Raw genomic sequence first — 23,068 nt, 5'->3', positions numbered from 1 at the left:
GACAGATGGGATCAGAGCGCACACAGCATCAGACAGTACAGTAGTCTTCATGGATTCCAAGGTCAGAAGGGACCATTGTGATCATCTAGCCTGACCTCCTGTATAATAAAAGCCGTAGAATTTCCCCAAAACAATCCCTAGACCATAACGTTTAGAAGAAACATCCAATCTTAATGTAAAAATTGTCAGTGAGGGGGAATCCATCAAGGCCCTTGGTAAATTGTTCCACTGGTTAATTACTCTTACCGTTAAAAGTTTACACCTTATTTCCAGTCTGAATTTGTTTAGCTTCAACTTCCAGCCACTGTGCCATGTTATATCTTTCTCTGCTAGATTGAAGAGCCCATTATTAAATATTTGTTCCCCAAATATAGGCTGGAATCAAGTCACCTCTTAACCTTCTCTTTGTTAAGCTAAATAGATTGAGCTCCTTGATTCAAGCACTATAAGGCATGTTTTCTAATCCATTCTTCATTCTCATGGTTCTTCTTTGAACCCTGTCCAGTTTGTCAACATCTTTCTACTATTGTGGGCACCAGATAATCTCTATACCTACTCAAGATTCCTTTGTGTCCCTGGCAATCCAGACCAACCAACATATACTAATTTACATTAACATAGTGTTTTCCTAAGCCTGCAGGATGTATTGTTGTTGTTACTATTATTTGTATTGTGGTAGTGCCTAGTAGCCCCATTCGTGAACCAGGAATCTATATTATGTTAGGTGTTGTACAGACACAGAATAAAATAAGGGTCCATGCCCTGTAGAGCTTACATTGTGTCGTAGGTCAGCTAGGACTAGATGGACTTCAGAATTAAAATAATTGAACCAAATATCTGGAACAGATTGTATATCAAGACACACCTATCTGCCACATCTGGAAAACAGTCACCTATTGTAGAAGACAAACTAAAGATACTGATATAGAAGCTGGTCACCTAATGTTCAGTTCATTTTCTAGGTCTTTCTGTAGGAGTAGAAAATCTCAACCTAATTTCTTTTGTTTGTTTTCTGAATGGATCCCAAGATGACTGGATCCTACAGGTAAAGGAGAGACGTTCAAAACAGATTAAGCCCTTTGGAGCCAAGAATGACTGCAAGGAGATGGCTCTCACCCTTACCCTGAAATTATCTGCTTACATAACTTTAAGGACAGACTGCTATGAGAATGAGAGGTCTTTTGCTCAACTAGGAAAAAGGTGCTATTTTATCCAGCATTTTTCTTCCCTCTCCCAGCAGTAGAGTGCTGCGTGCAATCCAACAAGGATGCTACTGAAAGATCAGGGTTTTAGATATCTGGTGTCCCTGAAGATTGTTATACCCAGAAACCCTAAAGGAATGCAAACCTTTATATACTTAAAAAAAAAAATTGAAGCAGCTCTGAAATTCATAAGACTTCAGCAGAAAAACTTAACTCTGCAAAAGTCTTAAGGCATTTTTAATGTTAAATTAAAGCCGGTGTGTAATTAAAATGGCAATACTATTTGTTAAATGAACGGTATTTAAATAATTCATTTTCTTATTAGTTATGTCGTGTGTGCTTAGCTTCAATGAGTATATGTTAATTAATGGGGAGCATCTCCTTTAATAATTTCATGACAATCTAACCTTTGACGATCCTGATTTAGAGTAGTTGGCTCTCTATTGTCTGGAGTATGAACTAATTAAAGGGGGGGGGGTGCGCTAGGAAATGCCATTTATAACCTTTTCATGTAGATGGACTCTTGAGCATTCAGTCTCCTTTTCTCCTCTTATAATCCCAAATAGTCCTCCTGACTACAAGCCAGATTGTCAAGGCCAGTCACGGTGGCACAAAAGGACCACAACCTCGCTGCAGAGTCTGAACAGAAACTTTCCTTGTTGGAGGGGAACTCTGTGCTGGATGAAAGTATACCCAGTGGAGGCCCTGTGTCTTTGCCCACCGCCCCCCACTCCCAGTGGATGAGATGCATCTGGGATGGAACTGGGCACATGGGGGATAGGAAGGAGGTGTGTCAATCCTCTATGCCTGTCCTTCACTGCGACGGGGTCCACTGGTGATTCTATGCCAGCGGCTCTCAGTGGCATCAGAGGAGCTCTTCTCAGAATCCGAGGCCCTCTGGTGCAGGATGGGACCTGGCCAAATCATGTTTCCTATTCAAGGACACATCAGTCTTCCTTGACGAATGACTAACAGCCAATTTAAAGGTTCAAATGACATGATTCAAATTTTGCCACAGTTAATTTTATTTAATATTAAATACAATAAGCAAATTTCATAGTGCTTGAAAAATTCTTTCCTAGAAAGAAAATAGGGCATTAAAAGAAGGGGGCTATCTGTTAGCTTGATATATTATTTTACCACTGTCATTCAGCTGGGAACCACTCAGATTATTCCTGTATAGTTACTATCATTTCTGTGATAAGTTTTATGATTGGACCTTTGTCAGTTAAAAATGGGACAATAACCAATCTATTCACTCTGCCTTCAGCAGGCTATTGGACATAGTTCAGTGTGTTAAGGAACAATATTAAATATGGAGATTTCCTCTAATTACGCATTTGGCAACAGATTGCTTTCCCAATACTTCACCTGTGTAAGGTACCTAAGCAAGCAATATTATATAGAACATATTATATCCAGAAAAGGCAGTGAAAGAACATTAAGGTTGTAAAGCAAAACATTCAAAAATTAAGAAATGCCAGAATTAAGCGTCTTGTGCAGACTGATTTGTGTCCTCTTCCCCTTATGATAATCTTCTGCCCGCCTCTGCTTCGACCCCGGTCTGCATCCCACCAAGTCCTCTTTCTAATCCCCTTCCCTCAGGTTTCTTTTCCCTCTCTCTCCCCTGTAGGGTTGCCACTTTTCTAATTGCTGGTAGCCAGAACCCGGAGGCCCCACCTCTGCTCCGCCCCTTCCCCAAAGCCCCACCCCTTTCTCCACCTCATCCCCCAAGGACACGCCCCCTTCTACACCTCTTTTCACTTTCCAGTCAAAAACCCGGCACCTGGCAACCCTAAATGGCACCTAGACATAGAAGCCAAAACCCGGTCTGTCTGGGTAAAACCCAGATGGATGGCAACCCTCCCTGCCCCATTCCTCATCTCTCTGCATTTCAGTGACACTGCTTACTTCTCTTTCTCTGTGACTGTGCTGTCTGGCTGCTGGTAGAGGGGGCACTGAGAGCACAGCAGAGAGAATCTCCCTGCTCTGGTTTCCTATGCCTGGTACCACAGTGGATATTAGCTGCCAGGAGGAGCAGTTGCAGGCAAAGTCCTGCTCAAGCCCTGTGGCTCTTGGCTGGAGCATGCTCAGTCACTCTATTGGAATGGCACATGCACAGTCTCACTGGCATATAGGAGCTGTGAGGGGCTGGAGCATGTACATTGTGGATAGAATCTTCTGAGAATTTTGTTGCAAGATTCTGAGTCTCTACTGACCATGTGTTGAGTGTTGTCAGAGGCTTATAACTTGGCCAGACTTGCACAGGGATGACAAAAGGCACATCCCTGAGGCTAGGACAACCCTCCTGCGAAATGTCAAGTCCTTACTGCACAGTATGGAGGAAGTAGCGTTTCAAAATGAGACGATTGTAATAATTGTTTTATCGTTGGCAAAACGTATTTTTCCATGACCTCGTTCTTGGAAACAAAGGAACCATTTTTGCTGAAATGTTATTTTTTCAAAAAATCTGGGCATTGCTACTTATGCTGCCTCTAATTTAGACACACGTTCCTTGGATGCAGACATTAAGCAAAATGGAGGCTCCCATCTTATCTGTTTTTCCTACTTTAAAAATCTGTACATGGAATACATTGATGTTAAGGTACGTGATCCAGTATTTCTACATATTTGGTATAAAAAAGTACTAAGTGGAATATACAGCAATTTTTTTTTTTTTTTGGTGTGGACTGAGATCAAGAAACGTTTTGAGGTTCCCAAAGACAGTAAGCAAAAAAGGAGGTGTTAATCTCACCAACTGGAAATTCTGTAACTGGGCAGCTGTAATGTGATGTGTCTAGCGGTAGTCACATTTTGCAGGAACTCAGTACAGCAGCACTACACGGCAAAGCACTGAAGCATTGTATTGCTCTCATTTTATTCTTTCCAGCCTGATGTATGGTAAGACACTTTGCTCCCTCAGGAGATCATACAACAAACTCTCATGGGGAATCACTCTGAAAATATGTTAAAGGGCAATCAGATATCGAGGTATAATGTCAAAATTCTCCCTGGCTTTCTAGATATAAGTGCTACACAGGTTTCTTGCAGGACAGGAAGATGCTAGCTTTAAAGATGGAGCTGATACACACTGGAGAGTTTATACAGGCCATGGCACTTCTGAATTTGAAGAGCTCAGAATTAAATTTAATAGGCCTTCATGGAATTTCTATATGGGCCTACAAGTTAGATATTTCCTAGGCATGGATACTAAGGGAGAAAGTGTATAACTGGGTATAACAGAGTGGCTTGCCCCATGGGTTGGGGAGTTAGGGGCTAAGCCGGACCTGACGGGCCACATCTAGGTTGAATCTTGTGATACCCGGATAAAAATTGCAGAAGTTGCAGTGAAGTGGGGAAGTCCAGAAACTACAGCTAGGTCTGCAGATGCACTGCATGGAGCAGGTAGTCTCCTGCAGGACTCTGTGTCAGCAGGGGGAAAGTGCAAGAAGCAGGAGAGAGTGAGGAAAGTTCTCCAGGCAGAGAGGCCTGTGAGAAGGGACAAACTCCAGACGGGGGGGGGGGGGGGGAAGCAGACAGATCCTCAGAGCGGAGAGAGGTGCATCCAGCCGAAACTGGGTTTAAGCTGGTGTAAGTTTGTGTTCTATTTCTGTTATTTTTGGATTACTGGGGGAGAGAGAAACTGACCTAAGACTGGGGCCTGTAGGGCCAGCTATATCCAGTGACTTCATAAATAATATCTCTTGAGGGGATTGGTTGAACTACTTTCAAACGGTGAGTTCTTAGAGTGCCCTGAAGGAGTGGGGGGAAGAGAGGCAGGGGGCTGTAAAGCAGCCTCTGGCCATGAGGGGGCGCTTACGTGGCAGCTGCATGGTATTGCAATGGGGAAGAATTCTTTGGAAGAGGCTCTCAGATGTCAATCTAACCCAACTCAGCTCCTAGCACTAGTGTGTAGTTTCTCTTTTTGTAAAACAATCACAAATGTATTGCTTAAGTTGGTGTTTCTCTACTCATTAACCTTAAGACCCTAAGAAAAATGTAAGATCTCAAATCCAGAGTTAATAAATGGCAAAAAGCACTTGCATTCGTCTTTAAAAATCTATTTGCAAGACTTGCAGCAAATGCTATACTTTGACCTCCATACACATTGCTATTTTCCATCAATTTTGAACAAATCAATTCAGATATTTCCAAATATGATTATCGGTCACCATTGTCACGCTGTCTGGAGTGGTTCATGACCGTGAGTGCCAGCCTCAGGGCAGACTGTCAAAAAGCCAGGCAGACACCCCAAACTAGTTGTGTGTTCTATAATTAGATTTCACCAACCTGGTAACAAATGTGGATTTCTGGATCACTGTAACAGAACCTAGGCAAGCTAGGCTTAGTGAGAAATGGTAACTTGCTCTCTCTCACACTCACAAAATCACAAAATCTTCAGATTGCTCCCAGTCCCAAGAGCCCAGTCATCTGCCCCAGATCAATTTATACCTTGCGCTTGCACCACAGAAAACGCTGATAGCCAATCCTATAGTAAACTAACGTTTTATTAATTGGAAAAAGAAATGAAAGAATTATTTACAGGTTAAAGCAGGCAACATATAAGCACAAATGAGTTCATAGGTGCTGGAACTGTGGGTGTGGAGGAGTGTTTCTACACCCCCGGCTTGATGTAGTTTCCATCATATACAGGGTTTACAGTTTGATTCAATTGCTCTCAGTACTCCCACTATAAAAGGATGTTCCAGCACCCTTGAATGAGTCTGCCGAAAGATGACAGAGTTGTAATAATCTGGCAGCACTGAATGTCTTTTAGGGCTAACCCAGGTTGACCCTGAGGATTTTTTAGCTGCAGCCCTTGTAAGAGGCCAAACTGCAAAGAGAGATCCATTCCTTCTTGTGAGCATCTTTATATGCTTTCCCCCCAGAGTTCAAACCGATGGGTCAAGTGTTTCTGCACATTACTTCTTCATGTGTGGATGGGGCAATCGACAATGTTTTTGTCCTACAATGGGCCATTTAATTTTGATAGTCCTCCTTATTGGCCAGGGGAACCACTCTTCCTGCCTACGTTCACAAGTTCAGAGCAGACATTTTTACCAATATAAAGCAAAACTTTCTTAATACCTTATAGCATGGGATACAGACATTACAAGTGAGAGTAATGCATGCAGCAACTTACAAGCATTTTATAGAGTCTAAACACTAAACACATTTTTACAAGTCTAACACCTATCTTGAACAATACTAATATATAGATGAGCTGGTCTGGTTTCCAGCTGTGAATTTGTCACTGCTCAGGTGGTGCCTACAGAGTTGGCAAGAGCTGGCACCTGGTCTGCCAGCATCACAACCACCAGTCAAACATCCTTTATAGAGCTGCCCCCTGCCAGTTTGACATTGTTGCACCACATCTTGGATTCCATGTTGGCAATTGCCTGAGTGTTTAACTCCCAAATATATAATCTGAGAATTGATCTTTAGGATCTAATTTATTATTTAAGAGTACAGATCATGATTTCTCTGTTTGGCAAAAAAAATTACCCTGTATCTACTGACTTTACCAAAAAAGTCCACAATACGGAAGTGTCAACAAAAGTCCAAACCTACCATATGAAAAACAAAATCTTGGATCAAGAACCACAAAGAAACTTTCCATAAACTATGCAGTTCTGTGTGTGTTTATATATGTATACATATACATCTCCTGGGACTTTACTAAATGATAGATTAATTAACTGCTACTTTAAATTCCAGCAAAAAGTTCATAATTACATTCAAGCCAATCAGTCTGTTGCTGAAGTTGTTAGTATTTTGAATTTCGATTTTATAAAGAAGATCATATGAGTATAAGAAAACGTTTGCTTTAGAATTTCTAACTGCTGTTTTGAATGTTAGACACCTCTACCCCGATATAACGCGACCTGATATAACACGAATTCTGATATAATTCGGTAAAGCAGTGCTCTGGGGGGTTGAGGCTGCGCACTCCGGCGGATCAAAGCAAGTTCGATATAACGCGGTTTCACCTATAACACGGTAAGACTTTTTGGCTCCCAAGGACAGCGTTCTATCGAGGTAGAGGTGTAAGTCATAATGTGTTTTTCAAGTTCTTCCTGGAGCAGTCTAACACACTGCTCCTTTCTCACCACTCATGGCAAAATCACAGTTGAGCCCTTCATTTATCTTGAGTGCAATTATTTTGTTTTCATTTTTGGGGTTTTTTTTTTAGAAGTCTAGCAAAGGTGCCATTTTTCTTAACAAATCTGAATTAAAGCTGCAACTTCAGTATGTTGGACTATTTGTTTTCTGTGACTGACAGGCAGCTGCTGTGATGATGCACCATTTGCTTCTGGATCCGGCCGCAGAAAAATGATTTTTCATGATCTGTGTCCTGAAATCCATCGCAATGTTCAAACTTGAGGGAGTTTCCATTGAAGCCTGTACTGTATATCTGAGAAACCACTGATGCTCAGAAGGGCTTAAGATCACAATTTCATGAACGTTGAAGTAATAAAAGAATATTCAGCTTGGGAAAAGACAACATAGGACTTGTTTTGAGACACATTTTCATGTGTGTGTGAGAGAGGGGTAGGTTTAGACACTGTCTCTAAATTGAGTCTTTTCTCCCACGAACAAAGTCAGCATACGTTATGTATTTCTCATAATTATGGATGGACTTTCAAAGGCATTTAAGGGAATAAGGTACCCAACTGCTGTTGAATCTCTCTTAAGCTTCTTTGAAAATCTGAGTTTGTTTATCAATTATCATACAGGTTATATAATGTATGGAATAGATAAAGCATCATTTTTAAAAAAAAAAGAATATTTGTCAACAGTTACCACACAGCTGTGTCTCACCTACCATAATTTCCCCTATACATAGAAGAAAACTGGAAACTGGTCGCTCAGATACCACTTTTGTGTGCCCCAGATCAACAGTACCATTCACCTCAACTGCTGCATTAGTATCGACCTACTTGGTACTGCAGGAATTCCGCTACTCCAGGGACTTGTTAGTGTTAGACAAGCTGGAGTCCCCACAGCTTATGGGTACCGAATGATTCTCGGTAGTGACACCCCAGTATCCGGATTACCATTGCTTCCCAGTATCACATGATTCTCTGCCCTTTTTTACTATGGTCCGTCCACTGGAAGACATTTAGGAGAGGATGAAGGAGAGACATTAACTAAGTCTCCTCTCTATCAGTATGGGATTCCCCTCCGCATCATTCCAGGAACCCATGCTTTGACAAGGATCCTTGTCCACATCAGGGATGGTGGCAACCACCCCCTCTCCCATATGGGCCCCTTGACAATGGCCATACTGGGATCCTTGTGTGGTGTATCGGCAGCAATTTGCACCAGAAGACTAGGGTTACACAGTCTCCTCCACCAAACTCCCAACACAAGGAGTCCTTTGGAGAACAGGAGACTAGGGCGGACAAAAAGGCCACCCCACAAATATCCATTTTATTCTCATCTTTGGACGATTCAATCATGTCTCCACGACCATCAGTGGCTGATGACTTTTGCCAATTCCAGGACCTTGTGAAGAGGGTGGCTGACATCCTCCAGATACCTCTTAAGGAGATTAAAGACTCACAACACAAGCTCGTAGACATCCTGCAGTTGGCAACACCCACCTGGGTTGTGTTACCCATTAATGAAGTTACCCAGGATCCATCAAAAACTTTGTGGCAAACTCCAGCTGCCATCCCGCCAACTTGTAAATGGGCAGAGAAGAAATATTATGTTCTCCCCAATGACTCAGAATTTTTGTTTTCTCACCCTGACCTAATTCCTGGGGGGGGGGGTTGGATGCCATAAACGATGGGGTAAACAGCATTACTCCAGGTCTACCCCTTATGATAAGAAACAGAAGAGGTTAGACCTTTTGGGCCAAAAGGCATGCTCATACGAGACCCTCCATTTTGGATTGCAAACTATCAGGTGTTTGTGGCCAAGTATGACTTCAGGAATTACATCAAGTTTGCAACCTTTATTGAAGATCTTCCAGGGGAGCATAGAGAGACCTTCCAGGCCATCATTCAGCAGGGTCAATTCTTAGCCAGAACCTGTCTCCAAGAGTCCTTAGATGCGGCAAATGCTGCCACTAGATCCACCATCACAGTGGTTATCATGTGCGGGATGTCGTGGCTCTAGCTGTCCTGAGAGAGGTTCAGAACACTGTTGAAGACCTCCAATTTGATGGTCAGAAGAACTTCTTGGGAAGTATGGATGAGCCTCTGCATATGCTGAAGGATGCCAGATCCACACTGAGGTCTCTGGGTATATATGCTCCTATGAGCAATAGAAGATTTGGCAGCTCTCTGGATTTCACAGAGCCACTGGACCCTCTAGAAAGAGACAAAAATGGCAGAGGAAGAGAGCTCCTCCCCCTCTTTCAGTGAGTTCCCAGTCACCATCGAAACAACAATTTGGACAGGTTGGTTGAGGACTCGACTCCTTCTCACCTCTAGTTTGCAAGCTGCAACCTTTTGCCCACCTTCCCACTTCTAAAGACTGCCTTTCCTTTTTCCAACAGGCCTGGTGGTGGATTACAACAGACAAGTGGGTCATAAAGGTTAAAAATACTGCGCTGCATTATCCACTTTAAATCCCTCCCTCCCATCCCACCCCTTCCCTGTCCCTCTTCAGGGATCCTTCTTATGAGACTACGATGAGTCATGGAGAATAGGTCCATCAATGGCTATTAGCCAAGATAGTAAGGGACACAACCCCATGTTCTGGGTGTCCTAAGACCCTACTTGCCAGAAGCTGGGAGCGAATGACAGAGAATGGATCACTCAGTAACTGCCCTGTTCTGTTCATTCCCTCGGAAGCTCCTGGCATTGACAACTGTCTGAAGACAGGATTACTGGGCGAGATGGACCATTGGTCTGACCCAATATGGCTGTTCTTATGTTCTTATAGCCATTATACCATTTATTTACATATTTTATGTTTATGAATTAGAGTAAAAAGTGTTTCATCGCTGAATTATCCTGGAATGTTGTTTCAAATCCTGTCCTTGTATTTCCAGCAGATCAAAGTCGTTTCAGGGCTTGCTTATTTTGTACAACATATGTCTGTTAAGCTAAAATTTTCTCTACATCATCATCCTAGCTCAGCATCTCACAAACATGAATTCATTTACCCTCACACAATGCTACTGTTATCCCTGTTTACAGATGGGGAACAGATGCCTGGATTCAATAAAGCACATGCTTAATTTTAAGCAAAGGCTTAAGGGCCAGTTTTTAAGGTATTTAGGTGCAGAACTCTCATTTAAATCACTGAGAGTTAGGCACCTAAATACCTTTAATAATCTGGGCCTACATGCTTTACTGAATCAGGGCCAGAAATTAAGTAATTTGTCCCAGGTCAAACAGAGTCCGTGTGACAGAGCCAGGAACAGAACACAATTCGCCTAAGTGCCTTTACCACAAGTCTGGCCTTTTTTCTATGGATGTTAAAAAAAAATAAAATCCACAGTGTTTATGTGAAACATCAGTTGTCCTAATTGTTCATTGATCTGTTGTTCTGAATCAAAGACAAAAATTTCTCTTATTTTGCTCCATTTCACTAGGTTTCCTTTAAGTGTCAGAACAAAAGAACAATTAAAGATCTGAAGTAACAACCTCCTCTCTTGTTTCTCATTGACAGAATTTACTCTGACTTTCCTTTTTCCAAACTACTTGTGCTCAGCTCGCATTAATTACAGTTAGAGTTTCTGGTTTCAGATTTTAACTGATAGAATTCCCCTGAAGTTGTTTTCACAGTGTGGCATCTTGAAAATAAGCATTGAAAATAACTGATTTTAGAAATTCCATTTTTTTAGGTTGTTCAGCTTGTCTGTCAGATTACATCCCAGAGTGTGTTGCTGAGAAGTTAAAGAATACATCTCGGTAGGCAAAGCTACCACTGAATTCAGTAGGGCCAGGATTTCACCCACAGTTATAATTCAAAATGACACCGATTCTGATCAGCATTTCTCAGCACTTCCATAATAAAATCTGTTTGATGATGATCTAGAGATGGAAGGTGCTGAAAAATGTAGGTTGCAGTTTATAGTTTTTTCCTCTGTTAAACAACAGAGAGCATTTTCCAGACTGAAAATTGTCACAGGGAGGAGGTAAATTTGCACTAAAGATTTTTGGAAATGAATTTGAATTTTTTTTTTTTAGCTGGTAAAAATGAAATGCACACCTTGAAGAACTGCATAAAATGAAAAATGAACTTCAAGAAAAATAAACACAGAAATCCTGAAACCTTAATTACAGCTAAGGAGTAAATACAAGGGTGGCAGAGAGACAGTAAAGTTCTGCTTCTAATACTTCTTTCTCTCACCTGGAATCAAAATAATCTGGTGAAAGGATGTTTTAGGGGATTGAGAATATGATATAGAGCTTTCCACCTCTAGATCACTAGTTTGAATCTGGCTGAGGCTGATAATAGCTGCAAGTTGGCTCTATTCAATAGTCTGTGTAAAAAGCCTTCCTTTATCATCTTCCCTGCAACACCTATAAGTAGCCACTTAGGTTTCTTTCAGCGTGCTCTGTGCTTTTCATCTACATCAGTAATATTTAGCCAGTTAGAAGAGTCATTGGGGCCTTATAGGTATTTGGCAGCATGCAGGTTCAGCAGAGCTTAAATGCTTGCTGAATAGGGATGCATTTACATGCTTGAAGAGCCTAGCTGAATCAGGGCCTTAATCATAATTGAGCAGGATGGAAATATTGTATAGGTTACCTTGCATTTGTTGGATTCGCATGTCTTCAGCCTCCAATGCTGTCTTGCCATTCACCATATTTGCCAGCTGAGAAGACAGTTTATTATTATTATTTTATTATTGTAGCGCTTGAGTGCCCTAGTCATGTACCAGAACTCCATTGTATTAAGCACTGTGAAAACACAGAACAAAAAGTTGATTGCTAGCCGCTAACTTTTATGTAATATAAAGGGGAAGGAGGAGGAAAAGAGAGAGAGAGACAGAGAGCGCAAAAATATCTAGAGTTTACAATAATTACAATTTTGGAGTTCATCCTTCCATTTGCTTGTTTACTTACTGTCTGCAGCAAAGGCTAGAAAACCAAATCTTTCCCGCAAAAGATATCGACCCAGACCGAATAAATAGCAGACGTGTGGTTTGGTCCTTGAAATATCTATTTATCCATGTAACATGAGCCAGACGTTTTGCATTCATTTGAGACAGCTAGACTGTGCAGCCCTTACCTTAGCATTGTAACATTAGTGAGCAATACAAGTGCTTTCCAACGTGACGTAAGGGTTGCCTGTTGTAGCCCCTACTGCGTATTGAGCAAGAGAGCATAGCTGGTGGCTCTGTGTGTTGAGGGTGAATACCCACTGATAGGAACTTACATTGTCACCAGGAAGGTTCTTCTCACTGCCCTGCTCAGTCCCTCCTGGGAAAAACAGGAACCTGATGCTCCCTGCAGTGAGCCAATGCCCAGAGAGAGGCGGGAAGTGGGTATATCCTGGCTTTGCACACCCAACACGTGGAGCAGTGGCGATTGTTCTGTATAGGCGGGGGTGTGGTAGCAAGGAACCAAAGGTCATCCTCCATTTTGGAATGTGGGGCTCTGGACAGAAGGACTGCGGTGAACCGTAGGCTCTGGCTGCTCTTGTGTCAAGTAATGTTTAAATAAAACGAACTGACCTGGTAAATGCAAGCGCTCTGTGGCTTAATAAAGAGAACAATATTCTTTGTAGGCTGGCCAGCGTACTTAGCCAGGAGTTCAGCTGGGACTAAGCTGTGTCATGACAATGGTTGTCATAATTTATTCCTCTCGGAGGGCAAGAGGAAGGAGCAGGGGTGGATTGGGATTCTCTGAGCTGGCACGTTTTGTTCTCTGGTGCGATTATGTAAACTGTGTGTTAGAAATCCCACTTTATTTTCACTATTTCAGCCTGTTTGTTTCCTTTATGCATTCTTCTCATCTTGGCCAATGAAACTCAATAACGTTTATTTCGCTTGTTTATAGCCAGTTTCACTTTCACATGCTCAGTCCTGCCCTGTCTGGGTGGGTAGCAATGCAGAGTGCATTTACTGCTTTCAAAAACAGTCACCATTGGAATTTAAAGCACAAATCATGGAAATCAGATGTCTATTAGTTTGGCAAAAGATTGTTTTTACAAAATCTAATTTTAGGACATTTGAGTTTATCGTTTCCTTTTAATCTCAAAATCTGATTTATTGTCATTGAAAATCACGCTTGTGATATTACATTTTAAAAAAAGATTGTGTGTAGAGAGAAGTAGAGGACAATGGGAAATTGGTATGTGGATTAATGTACCTGATATGAACCCTGAGGAAGGTGCTTTACCTGCAGAATCAGAGAGTATAAGGCATAATCCACTGAATGAGAGTAAAATGAATATACTTTTTTTTTTCTGAACACTTCCAGGGAATAATAGAAGATAGGGAAAAAAGGGAGCTGTTTTTCTCGTCCCTGCAGATCTGATCTACATATATTTTCTATGCCTTGCCCTCAACACATTGCTACCTTGACGAGTAAATGTGCATTATACACTATGAGTTTTCCCTTCTGCTGGCTTTTATGTGGAAGGGAAACACCAGTCATTTGGGACTCGTGGTTCAGAGAACACCGAGGTTTCACAGAGTGAATATTAATGGGGGTGAATATTTGTCTCCTGCTAATATATCAGACTCATATCCTTTGCCTTGACAAACATTTAAATCTAGCTTGTAAAGAGTTAAACTTTCCACGTTCTAATAGGTTTGCTTCTTTTTTCTACTAGAAACATGCACTCTTTCTCCTTAAAAATAAATAAATAAAATAAACAACAAAAACCTAACAAGCCAAGTCAGAGAAGCAGCCACCTCTGACTCTTGTCTCCTCAGAGGAGTCTTCCCATCTGCTTTCCACCACCCAAGCATCTGTTGTCATGGTTGTGTGAACATCATCCCTCCTCCCTCAACGAGGGAGGGTTTTCAGATCTTTTCATTACAATCTATACTTTTTTTTAAAATGTCAGCGGGATATAGGGAGGAAACGTCTCCTGAATGCATGTTATTGGGCTGCCAGGTTGTGTTTACTTCAGAATGAAAACCACTGTGGGTAACATCAATCTGTTTCCTCTCCCGTCAGATACTGATGAAGAAGATTATGCCTCATGGTTGGGAAGTAACTGTGGCATAGAGCTGGCCAGGGATTTTCCATCAAAATTATTTTTTGGCTGGGTAACAGTTTCAGCAAAATCCAAATTTTCAGGGGGTGGGGAAGGTTTTTCAATCAAGAAAATAATTGGGGTCACTTTGATAGAAATCTATGTCTGCCTCAGCTACTGAAATGATTCATAGCAGTTATAGCCAGGGCGTCTCATATTCCCTTTCACCCCAGTGGGGTTACCCCTGTGGTTGAACTGGCATGGTGCTTTATGGGAGTCTCCTGACCGCATTGCACCATGGGAGATGTGGTCCAGTCAGGGAGCCCGCCCATAAAGGAGAACAGGGGTACGAAGCAGTGTGCAGCTGTGGAGAATCAGATTAATGTTGAACGGAAAGCAGTGGATTTAGAATGTTAACACCTGGTTCAGGTCATTCCTTAAAGTGTTTTCTATATTATGGGGACCACAGAGAGAGCTGAACAGTAAGAAGATAGCACAGCAAAATTCAGCGGAGGGAAAGATCCAGTTCTTATGTCCTGATACCAGAATAGCCCAGATTTTTGTGCAGCTGGGTGGTGGAGTTATGGGAAGTGTCAGCTTTGTGTGCGAGCGGTGAGAGGTTCGAGCTCTGCCTAGTCTTGGTTTGAATTATACAGAAGTTCATACGGCATGGTCCCTTCTGACCTTAAAAACTAGGAATCCTCATTGAAATTAAGGGAAATCTTTCTAGAGACTTCAGTCGGAGTTGGCTCAGATTCTGAGCAGGCCGGTGAGAACTGCATCCAAACTGGCACTGCTTGGCCTCCTGGCTGGCGGTGTCAGCCGACATGGTCCAGAATTGCCGGTGCACCCTGAGGTGATCTCTCCAGAACTGCTGAAGCACACTAATGAGGCAGAAAGGGGTAAATGGCACAACTGCTACCCAAACATACCACACCAACTGAGTGTGTAATAAAGAAATTCACTAACAAATACTGTAAAACTGGCTCCTTTCAGAAGTATTGTGTGTTCCCTAAAACTGTAAAAACAACACCCCCACACATACTGTTTGGAACACCATGTGCAGTGACTGCTAAAAGGGTTGAGTCTTTCAATAGATTGGAAGTGCTTGCATTGATGTTTATATTTATTAGTACTATTACTGTAGCACTTAGGGGCTCTGTAGTCAAGGACTAGGACCACATTGTTCTAGGTGCTGTACTAACACAACAGAAAGATGCCACCGAGATCTTACAATCTAATCTAGATTGATATTTGTCTTGAAGAATGAAAAGTAGGCCTTTTTTAAAATATAAATTAACACAACTGATTGTTGTTGGTATTAGCTCCCCTCCCCCAACATTAAATGCTCTGAACTAGGATTGCCAGGTGTCTGGTTTTTAACTGGAACGCCTGGTCGAAAAGGGACCCTGGTGACTCCGGTCTGCACTGCTGACTGGGCCATTAAAAGTCCGGTCGGCGGCACAGCAGGGCTAAGGCAGGCTCCGTGCAGCTCCTGGAAGCAGTGGCACATCCCCCCTCCGGCTTCTACATGTAGGGACAGCCAGAGGCCTCTGCGCACTGCCACCACGCCAAGCGCCAGCTCTGTAGCTCCCATTGGCTGTGGTTCTTGGCCAATGAGAGCTGCGGGGCAGCACCTGGGGACAGGGCAGTGCGCAGAGCTGCTTGGCTGCACCTCTGCATAGGAGCCAGAAGGGGGATGTGCCGCTGCTTCCGGCAGCCGCCTGAGGTAAGTGCCACCTGGAGCCTGCACTCCTCACTCCCTCCTGTGCCCCAACCCCCTGCCCTCTGAACCCCTCGATCCCAGCCTGGGGCATTATCCTACACCCCAAACCCCTCATCCCCAGCCCCATCCCAAAGCTCACACCCCCAGCCGGAGCCCTCACCCCCCGACACACTCCAACTCCCAGCCCCTATCCCAGCCCTCATCTCCCTCCTGCCCTCCGAATGCCTTGATCCCAGCCCAGAGAACCCTTCTGCACCCCAACTCCCTCAGCCCCAGCCCCACACCAGAGCATGCACTCCTAGCCAGAACCCTCATCCCCCCGCACTCCAACCCCCTCCCCCAGCCCGGGGCCCCCTCCCATGGCCTGAACCCCTCATTTATGGCCCCAGCTCAGAGCCCTACCCCCTCCCATGCCCCAACTGCCTGCCTCAGGCCAGAGACCCCTCCCATACTCCAACCAACCCACTTGGTTCCACCCTCCATCCCGGAGCTCCCTCCTGCACCCCAAATGCCTCATCCCCAGCCAGAGCCCTCACCCCCTCCTGCATCCCAACCCACTACCTCAGCCTGGAGCCTGCACCCTGAACCCCTCATTTCTGGCCCCACCCTGGAGCCCGCACCCCCAGGCAGAGCCCTCACCCTCTCCCGCACCCCAACCTCCTGAGCCAGCCCAGTGAAAATGAGCGAATGAGTCATGGTGGAGAGAGCGAGCGATGGGGAGGAGGGTATGGAGTGACCGGGGGCAGGGCCGTGGAGAAGGGGCAGGGCCTCAGAAGAGGGGCAGGGCAGGGGGCGTGGCAAGGGTGTTCAGTTTTGTCCAAGTAGAAAGTTGGCCACCCTAGTCTGAACACCAAAGCAGAACTTCTAAACAGATTATCTTTGGAGCCTAGTGTCCGTATTGACTTTTGAACTGGTGGTGTACGAATGTGCGTTTTGAACGTCACTCAAGAAGTACACGTGTGAAGAGCTAGCATCAGTGCAGCCGCAGAACGGCCAAAATCTGCACATCTGCAAGGCCAAGTTTAACAAGGCAGTAAATGAAAGCCGTGCTAAATGAGGCACAACAAGAATTGAATTGCTTCAACATTGCCTTTATTTATTTTTTGCCAGGCAAGTAGTGTGATAACGGCCAAATCCTGGGAAAGAATGCATAGCCCAAATAAGGGAGTTGTGGACTCCCATGCTCTCAAAAGGCACAAGGTTGAGAAACCTGCTGTCTTGTAGCTGGTGTGCAACCATGTCTCCGTGGGTATGTCTACATTGCAATAAAACACCTGCAACAGGCCAGTGTCAGCTAGGGTGACCAGATGCCCCAATTTTATAGGGACAGTCCTGATATTTGGGGGGTTTTCTTATATGGGTGCCTATTACCCCCCACACTCTGTCGCGATTTTTCATACTTGCTATCTGGTCACCCTAGAGTCATCTGAGTCAACCTTGTGGGGCTCGGGCTGCTGGGCTGCAGAATTGCAGTGTAGATGTTCAGGTTTGGGCTTGAGCACAGGCTCTGGAATCCTGCAAGGGCACTGGTGTTTTGCTACAGTGTAGACTCTACCCTGTGTGCTTACAGGCTGTGGGACTGGTACTGAACGTGACCTGTCTCCCCTAATGATGTCCACCAGGACACATTATGACACATTATGAATGGGATGGAGGTATGTTCTATGTGAAATTTGTTCTGGTCACACATACACCAGTCCTGGAAAAGAGGTAGTTACAAACAGCATGCAGGACCATCCCTTCTTTCAGGAATCTCAGCCTGCTTCTGGGGCACTCTGCCTCAGAAATTGACTCCAATTACAGACCAAAGAAGAGAGCGAACTCTTCTGCAGATAGCATAGCACCTGCTACACAGCCTCGTGCATAACAAAACTAACAGCAGCACATCTTCCCAATCTTCACACAATCGTCCATATTCTTTCCTAGTATGTAACGATGCCATCTGTTGACTCTTGTCATAACAACATCTAATTATGTATGTCTATATTGAACCAACAACCAGGAAATTCACGGTGGAGGTTAAAATTCTTAGCATAACTGATTTGTTTAGAGTTTTCTTAGAGTTCCTACACAAAAGCATAGCTCAAGTGCCAGCCCTATCCTTTGGCAGTGAGGGAAGGAAACTTACTGGCATATCCTGTATTCACTGGTAGGACTAGAGAGGAAGGCATCTCCCAACATACATTCCCAACCCAATTGAGTTTGCGAACCGGATCCTGCTCTCGCTTGAGTCCTCAGCTAAAAGGAGCTGCTTGAAACTATCCCTCTAAGCTGCAAAATAAATTTAGGGGATGCAACGTTTTCTGGGCAAAAATGATTTTTAATGGAGCTGATGAATGTTGATTTTTTTTCCCCCCATCAAAAGTGTTTATGAGAATTTTGAACTTCAGCCCCCAAAAAGGGGGGCAGGAGGGCATTATTGTGAACACCCTCTCCTTCCCCCATTTTTCCACCAGCCTTGGAACTCCTCAGAATTTTTTGAAATTTGGAAAAACTTAAGTGCCTTGCTGAATCACAGCGATAATCAGTCAATTTACATCTGTCGTTTGTGTGGGCTTTTCACATGGCAACAAGGAAGAAACATTTTAAAAATAGGAAAAATTGATTATAAACTACAAAAATGGGCAGGTGTAGTTTTTTGTTCTTGAAACTGCTTTTAATTTGTCTTTTTTTGTTTTAATTGACTAGATTCCAAGTTGACAGCGCCCCTCTAAATGCACCTAAACATTCAGTACATCCCTAGGGCGTCAGCAGTGCAACACAAGTATAATAATAAAAGAAACATAAGTATATTTTTAGTATTGTTTAAAGTTTAAAAAAAAAATCAAATGAGTGGTAGGAGAGATGTTTTTCAGGAGGTTTCTGTGTAAAGCAAAATAAACTTCGGAGATTTTGTAAACCAAACGGTTCTGGCTACATTGAAAACCTCTGAAAACAAAGATGTATCTTGAAATTGCTGAACGTCTTCTAATGATAATGAAGCCAGTGTACCAGGATATAAAACGACTCTGCATAGGGCTATTGTACTATACATAGGCTTGGAAGGATTAGATCTTTACTGGTAAATGTTGGCAAACATCCATTTCACCATACAAACACAAACTGATGACAAAAATATTTACACATAGGCAGGGAAAGAAAAATGCTACGTGAGAACTTAGAGTCAAAATGCAGTGATTTCGACTTTTGAATTAGGCTTGTTACAAATGGACTAGCGAATGAATAATGAACAGGAATAATTCCTCACTTTAAGGATATTTACTTTGTATATTTTGACATGGGATGTTGACAGTTTTAATGGTTTATAAAGGTTTAACTTTTTGAATTCAGTGTCTATTGTCATTAAATAATTGTCTGACTTCCCCATAATTTCATGCAGCCGTGAAAATTTAAATCAGTAAAAACAGAAAAATGCTTAAAAATAAACATTGATGATATCAGTTGAAATAAAAAAAAAATCAAATTCTGCCAAGCTTAAACACTTCCCAACATAGCTAAATTCATTGGGCTGTCATCAAATTCCTGTAATGACACAGTCATCTGTTTGGATGCTGACCAAATTTTGAAATTGCTCCAGAGCCTTTTTAGTAACTTCACTTGCAATATAAGGATCTGATTTTAATGGGACAATATTAGGCCAGAATATGCAAAGCATATAACCCACCCTTATGTGATAGTCCAGTAGCCAACATTACATCTCTTGTCTATTACATATTTTGTTATTTTTATAAAGTTAATTAAAACATCTGTGCTCCATGGGGCATAAAAATAGGGCAACTACTTCTTAATACATTGGGAATTGAAAATGTCCGAGTCCCCCAAATCTATGCTGCTTTTCTTTATAATGGTAAATGTTTGATTGTATACATATAATTGACGCACATATTTTTATTATGGTAGTGACTGGAGGCCCTATTCAGGAACTAGCCCCATTGCATTGAATAGTCTGTGTGCACATTGCTTTAAGCAGGGACTGTCTAATACTATGTGCAATTTAAGACCCTGATCCTGCAAAGAAATGTGCACATACATAACGTCAAGCATGTGAGTAGCCCCTTGATTTCAGTCACTTAAAGTTAAGCTTATGCAGAAGTCTTTGCACGATTGGAGTCTAAATAGACAAGATAGATAAACAATAACTGACAGACAATGTATAAGGGATTCTGCAAGTAGCTCCATGCAGATCAACTCCTGTGCCACTTGAAGCCCTGCTGAAGTCAGCAGAGTTCTGTGCAGCTGTAGAGATGCTCCCATTCAGAGATGCTTGTCCAGCTGGGACCAATTAGAACTGGTTGAAATACTTTGAATAGAAAGGGTTGGGGAATATTTTTGGTCCAAAAAAAAAAGGCCTATTTAATTTGTCTACCATTTTTGTCTTGGGGGGGAGAAGGAGGGGAAGTTGTGCCTTTTTTTAAAAAATGTTTTTTAATCCAAACTGTTCTCAAATGTGATCAAAGTGGTCATCAAAATTTTTCATTTGATTCAAGCCATGTTTTCCGTCAATCAAACTTTTGGTAACCCATTTTGATAACAGTTTTGACAGTGTTTTTGATAAAAAGTTGCGGGGTGGAGCCAGATAAAATGGGTCAATTTCAAACACTTAAAGCAGGAAAAAAAAGTTGAATTTTATTTCAAAAATTGGTCTCACTTAGTTAAAAGTGCAAAAGTGTGATGTTTTGTTTAACTCCTCCAAACCAATTTTCTTGTCCCTTTCCCTCTCCTATGCACAGATGTCCCAGCCATCTTTTCTGCCAAAATTCGTTCCCGTTAACCTGCCAATCCCAGAAATAGCTTCTTTTCCCATACAAAAAGCTGTTTGTGCTGACACGTGTGTTTTCTCTCATTTATGGTACTTACACAGTGCTACCTGGATTTATGTGACGACACAGCTTCAGAACCAGATTCTAATCTCAGATATGAAATGTACCACCACATATTTCAACAAGAAAGTACCCCTTAAAATATCAAACTTGAATGCATACTCAATAATTCAGGTTTCAGAAAGCACCTCATCACTGACATTAGATGCTGGCCCTTGATTTCTGCTGTTCAAACCAGCATCAGTGTATAAACTTAACCTTAATTTTACAAGTTCTTATGCATCATTTGTTTTCAGCTGAGCAACTGAGATCTCAATTGTGGCGTAGTAGCGTTGGCCAACACTGTGGAAATCATAAACATCTCATAATTTAAAAGAAAAATATTTCTAACGTGGATGTTGCTTCTGTCTCTTTCAGTCTATCCGAGAAGTCACGGGATATGTCCTGGTTGCTTTGAATCAGTTTGAGTACCTCCCGTTAGAGAACCTACGCATCATTCGTGGGACAAAACTCTACGAGGACCGAAATGCCTTGGAGATATTTCTTAACTACAAAAAGGATGGTAATTTTGGACTCAGGGAACTTGGCCTGAAGAACTTGACTGGTAAGGAAAACACCTATAAATAGCTGATTGGTCATAGTGGCAGCTGAGCTTGCTGAATATTTACACAGATGCCCTCGGATACTAGCATTATAGATGGGCCACATGTGTACCTAGATAGATAGGGATGTTGAAAGTTGTATGCAGTTAAAAGATTTATAGATTTGTCTAATCTAGTTCCCTTTTTGGTACCTAGCAATAGTATTCCTTTCAGAGTGGTAACGGTGTTAGTCTATATCCGCAAAAACAACAATTGGTTCTTGTGGCACCTTAGAGACTAACACATTTATTTGAGCATAAGCTTCGTGGGCTAAAACCCACTTCGTCAGATGCATGGAGTGGAACATACAGTAGGGAGGTATGAATACACAGCGTATGAAAAGATGGGAGTTGCCTTACCAAGTGGGGGGGTCAGTGCTAATAAGCCAATTCAATTAAGGTGGAAGTGGGCTATTCTCAACAGTTGACAAGAAGGGGTGGAAATCACTTTGGTAGTGCTTATGAGGCCAGTGTAAACAAGATGGCCCATTTCAAACAGTTGACAAGAAGGTGTGAGTATCAGCAGGGGGAAATTAGTTTTTGTAGTGACCCAGCCACTCCCAGTCTTTATTCAGGCCTAATTTGATGGTGTCCAGTTTGCAAATGAATTCTAGTTCTGCAGTTTCTCGTTGGAGTCTGTTTTTGAAGTTTTTCTGTTGAAGAATTCCCACTTTTAAGTCTGTTATTGAGTGTCCAGGGAGATTGAAGTGTTCTCCTACTGGTTTTTGAATGTTATAATTCCTGATGTCAGATTTGTGTCCATTTATTCTTTTGCATAGAGATTCTTTGGTTCTGATCCAATATCTTGTGATTTCACAATCCAAAGGATGGCATTGGCTAGAAGGAATGGTCCAAATTATAGCATTGTTTAGAAGGAATTAACCTATACGGAAAGGTTCAATGGCTGGAAATGTAGCTATGAAACAGGCTTCAAAAAGCAGGGCCAGATTTTCAGCCAGCGTAAATTGGCATAGCTGCTCTGAAGTCAACAGAGCCGCACCAGTTTACCCCAGCAGTGATCAGGACTGCTGTGTTTCAGTGGATACTACCAAACAGTTGTATTTTAGCATAGCATATGCCCTGGAGACCGTGAGAGCTATGGCTAAAATACAACTGTTTGGTAATATCCAACCAAAATATAGCGTGTTCGTGTGCACGCTCGCTCTCTCTCTCTAATTAATATATATATATATATATATATATACACACACACACACACTTACTTTAGGTAAAGCGTTTCCTTTATTCCCGCTAATGCTTTTGCTTCTCTTTCAACTCTAGCTTGTGTGAAGCAGAAATATTTTTGAAAGAGCAGATGAAATTTCAAAGCCATATGCACATTAGTGGCTTTATGATGGTCAGTTATCCATTATTTATTGCTTCTGATGCAGTTTTCTTGATGCAAAAATGTCTTCAGAATCGGCACTGTTTTTTTAATTGGTGAATGTGGGGCCATATCCTGAGGTGGTGTAAATTAGCCTAGCTCAATAGATCTGTGACCATTTATGTCTGCTCAGGGTCTGGACTTTGGTGTCTGAGATTGAAAGTTAGATGGGTAACCCTG

At 42.4% G+C, this 23,068-nt stretch overlaps 1 protein-coding gene across 1 annotated transcript in view; it reads left to right on the top strand.

The window, feature by feature from the left end:
- The window catches only part of ERBB4 (erb-b2 receptor tyrosine kinase 4), a 940,185-nt gene that overhangs the window by 502,093 nt on the left and 415,024 nt on the right, over positions 1-23,068 (top strand). The window contains exon 3 of the mRNA XM_029910528.1: positions 21,282-21,468. Within this exon, the coding sequence (XP_029766388.1) occupies positions 21,282-21,468 (187 nt within the window). The remainder of the gene's footprint in view (positions 1-21,281; positions 21,469-23,068) is intronic.

This window comes from Terrapene carolina, unplaced genomic scaffold (assembly GCF_002925995.2).
Source record: "Terrapene carolina triunguis isolate 2854851 unplaced genomic scaffold, T_m_triunguis-2.0 Scaffold62, whole genome shotgun sequence".
Classification (NCBI taxonomy): Eukaryota; Metazoa; Chordata; order Testudines; family Emydidae; genus Terrapene; species Terrapene triunguis.
Note: the sequence above shows the minus strand (reverse complement) of the source record. Positions and strands in the feature narration are given on the sequence as shown.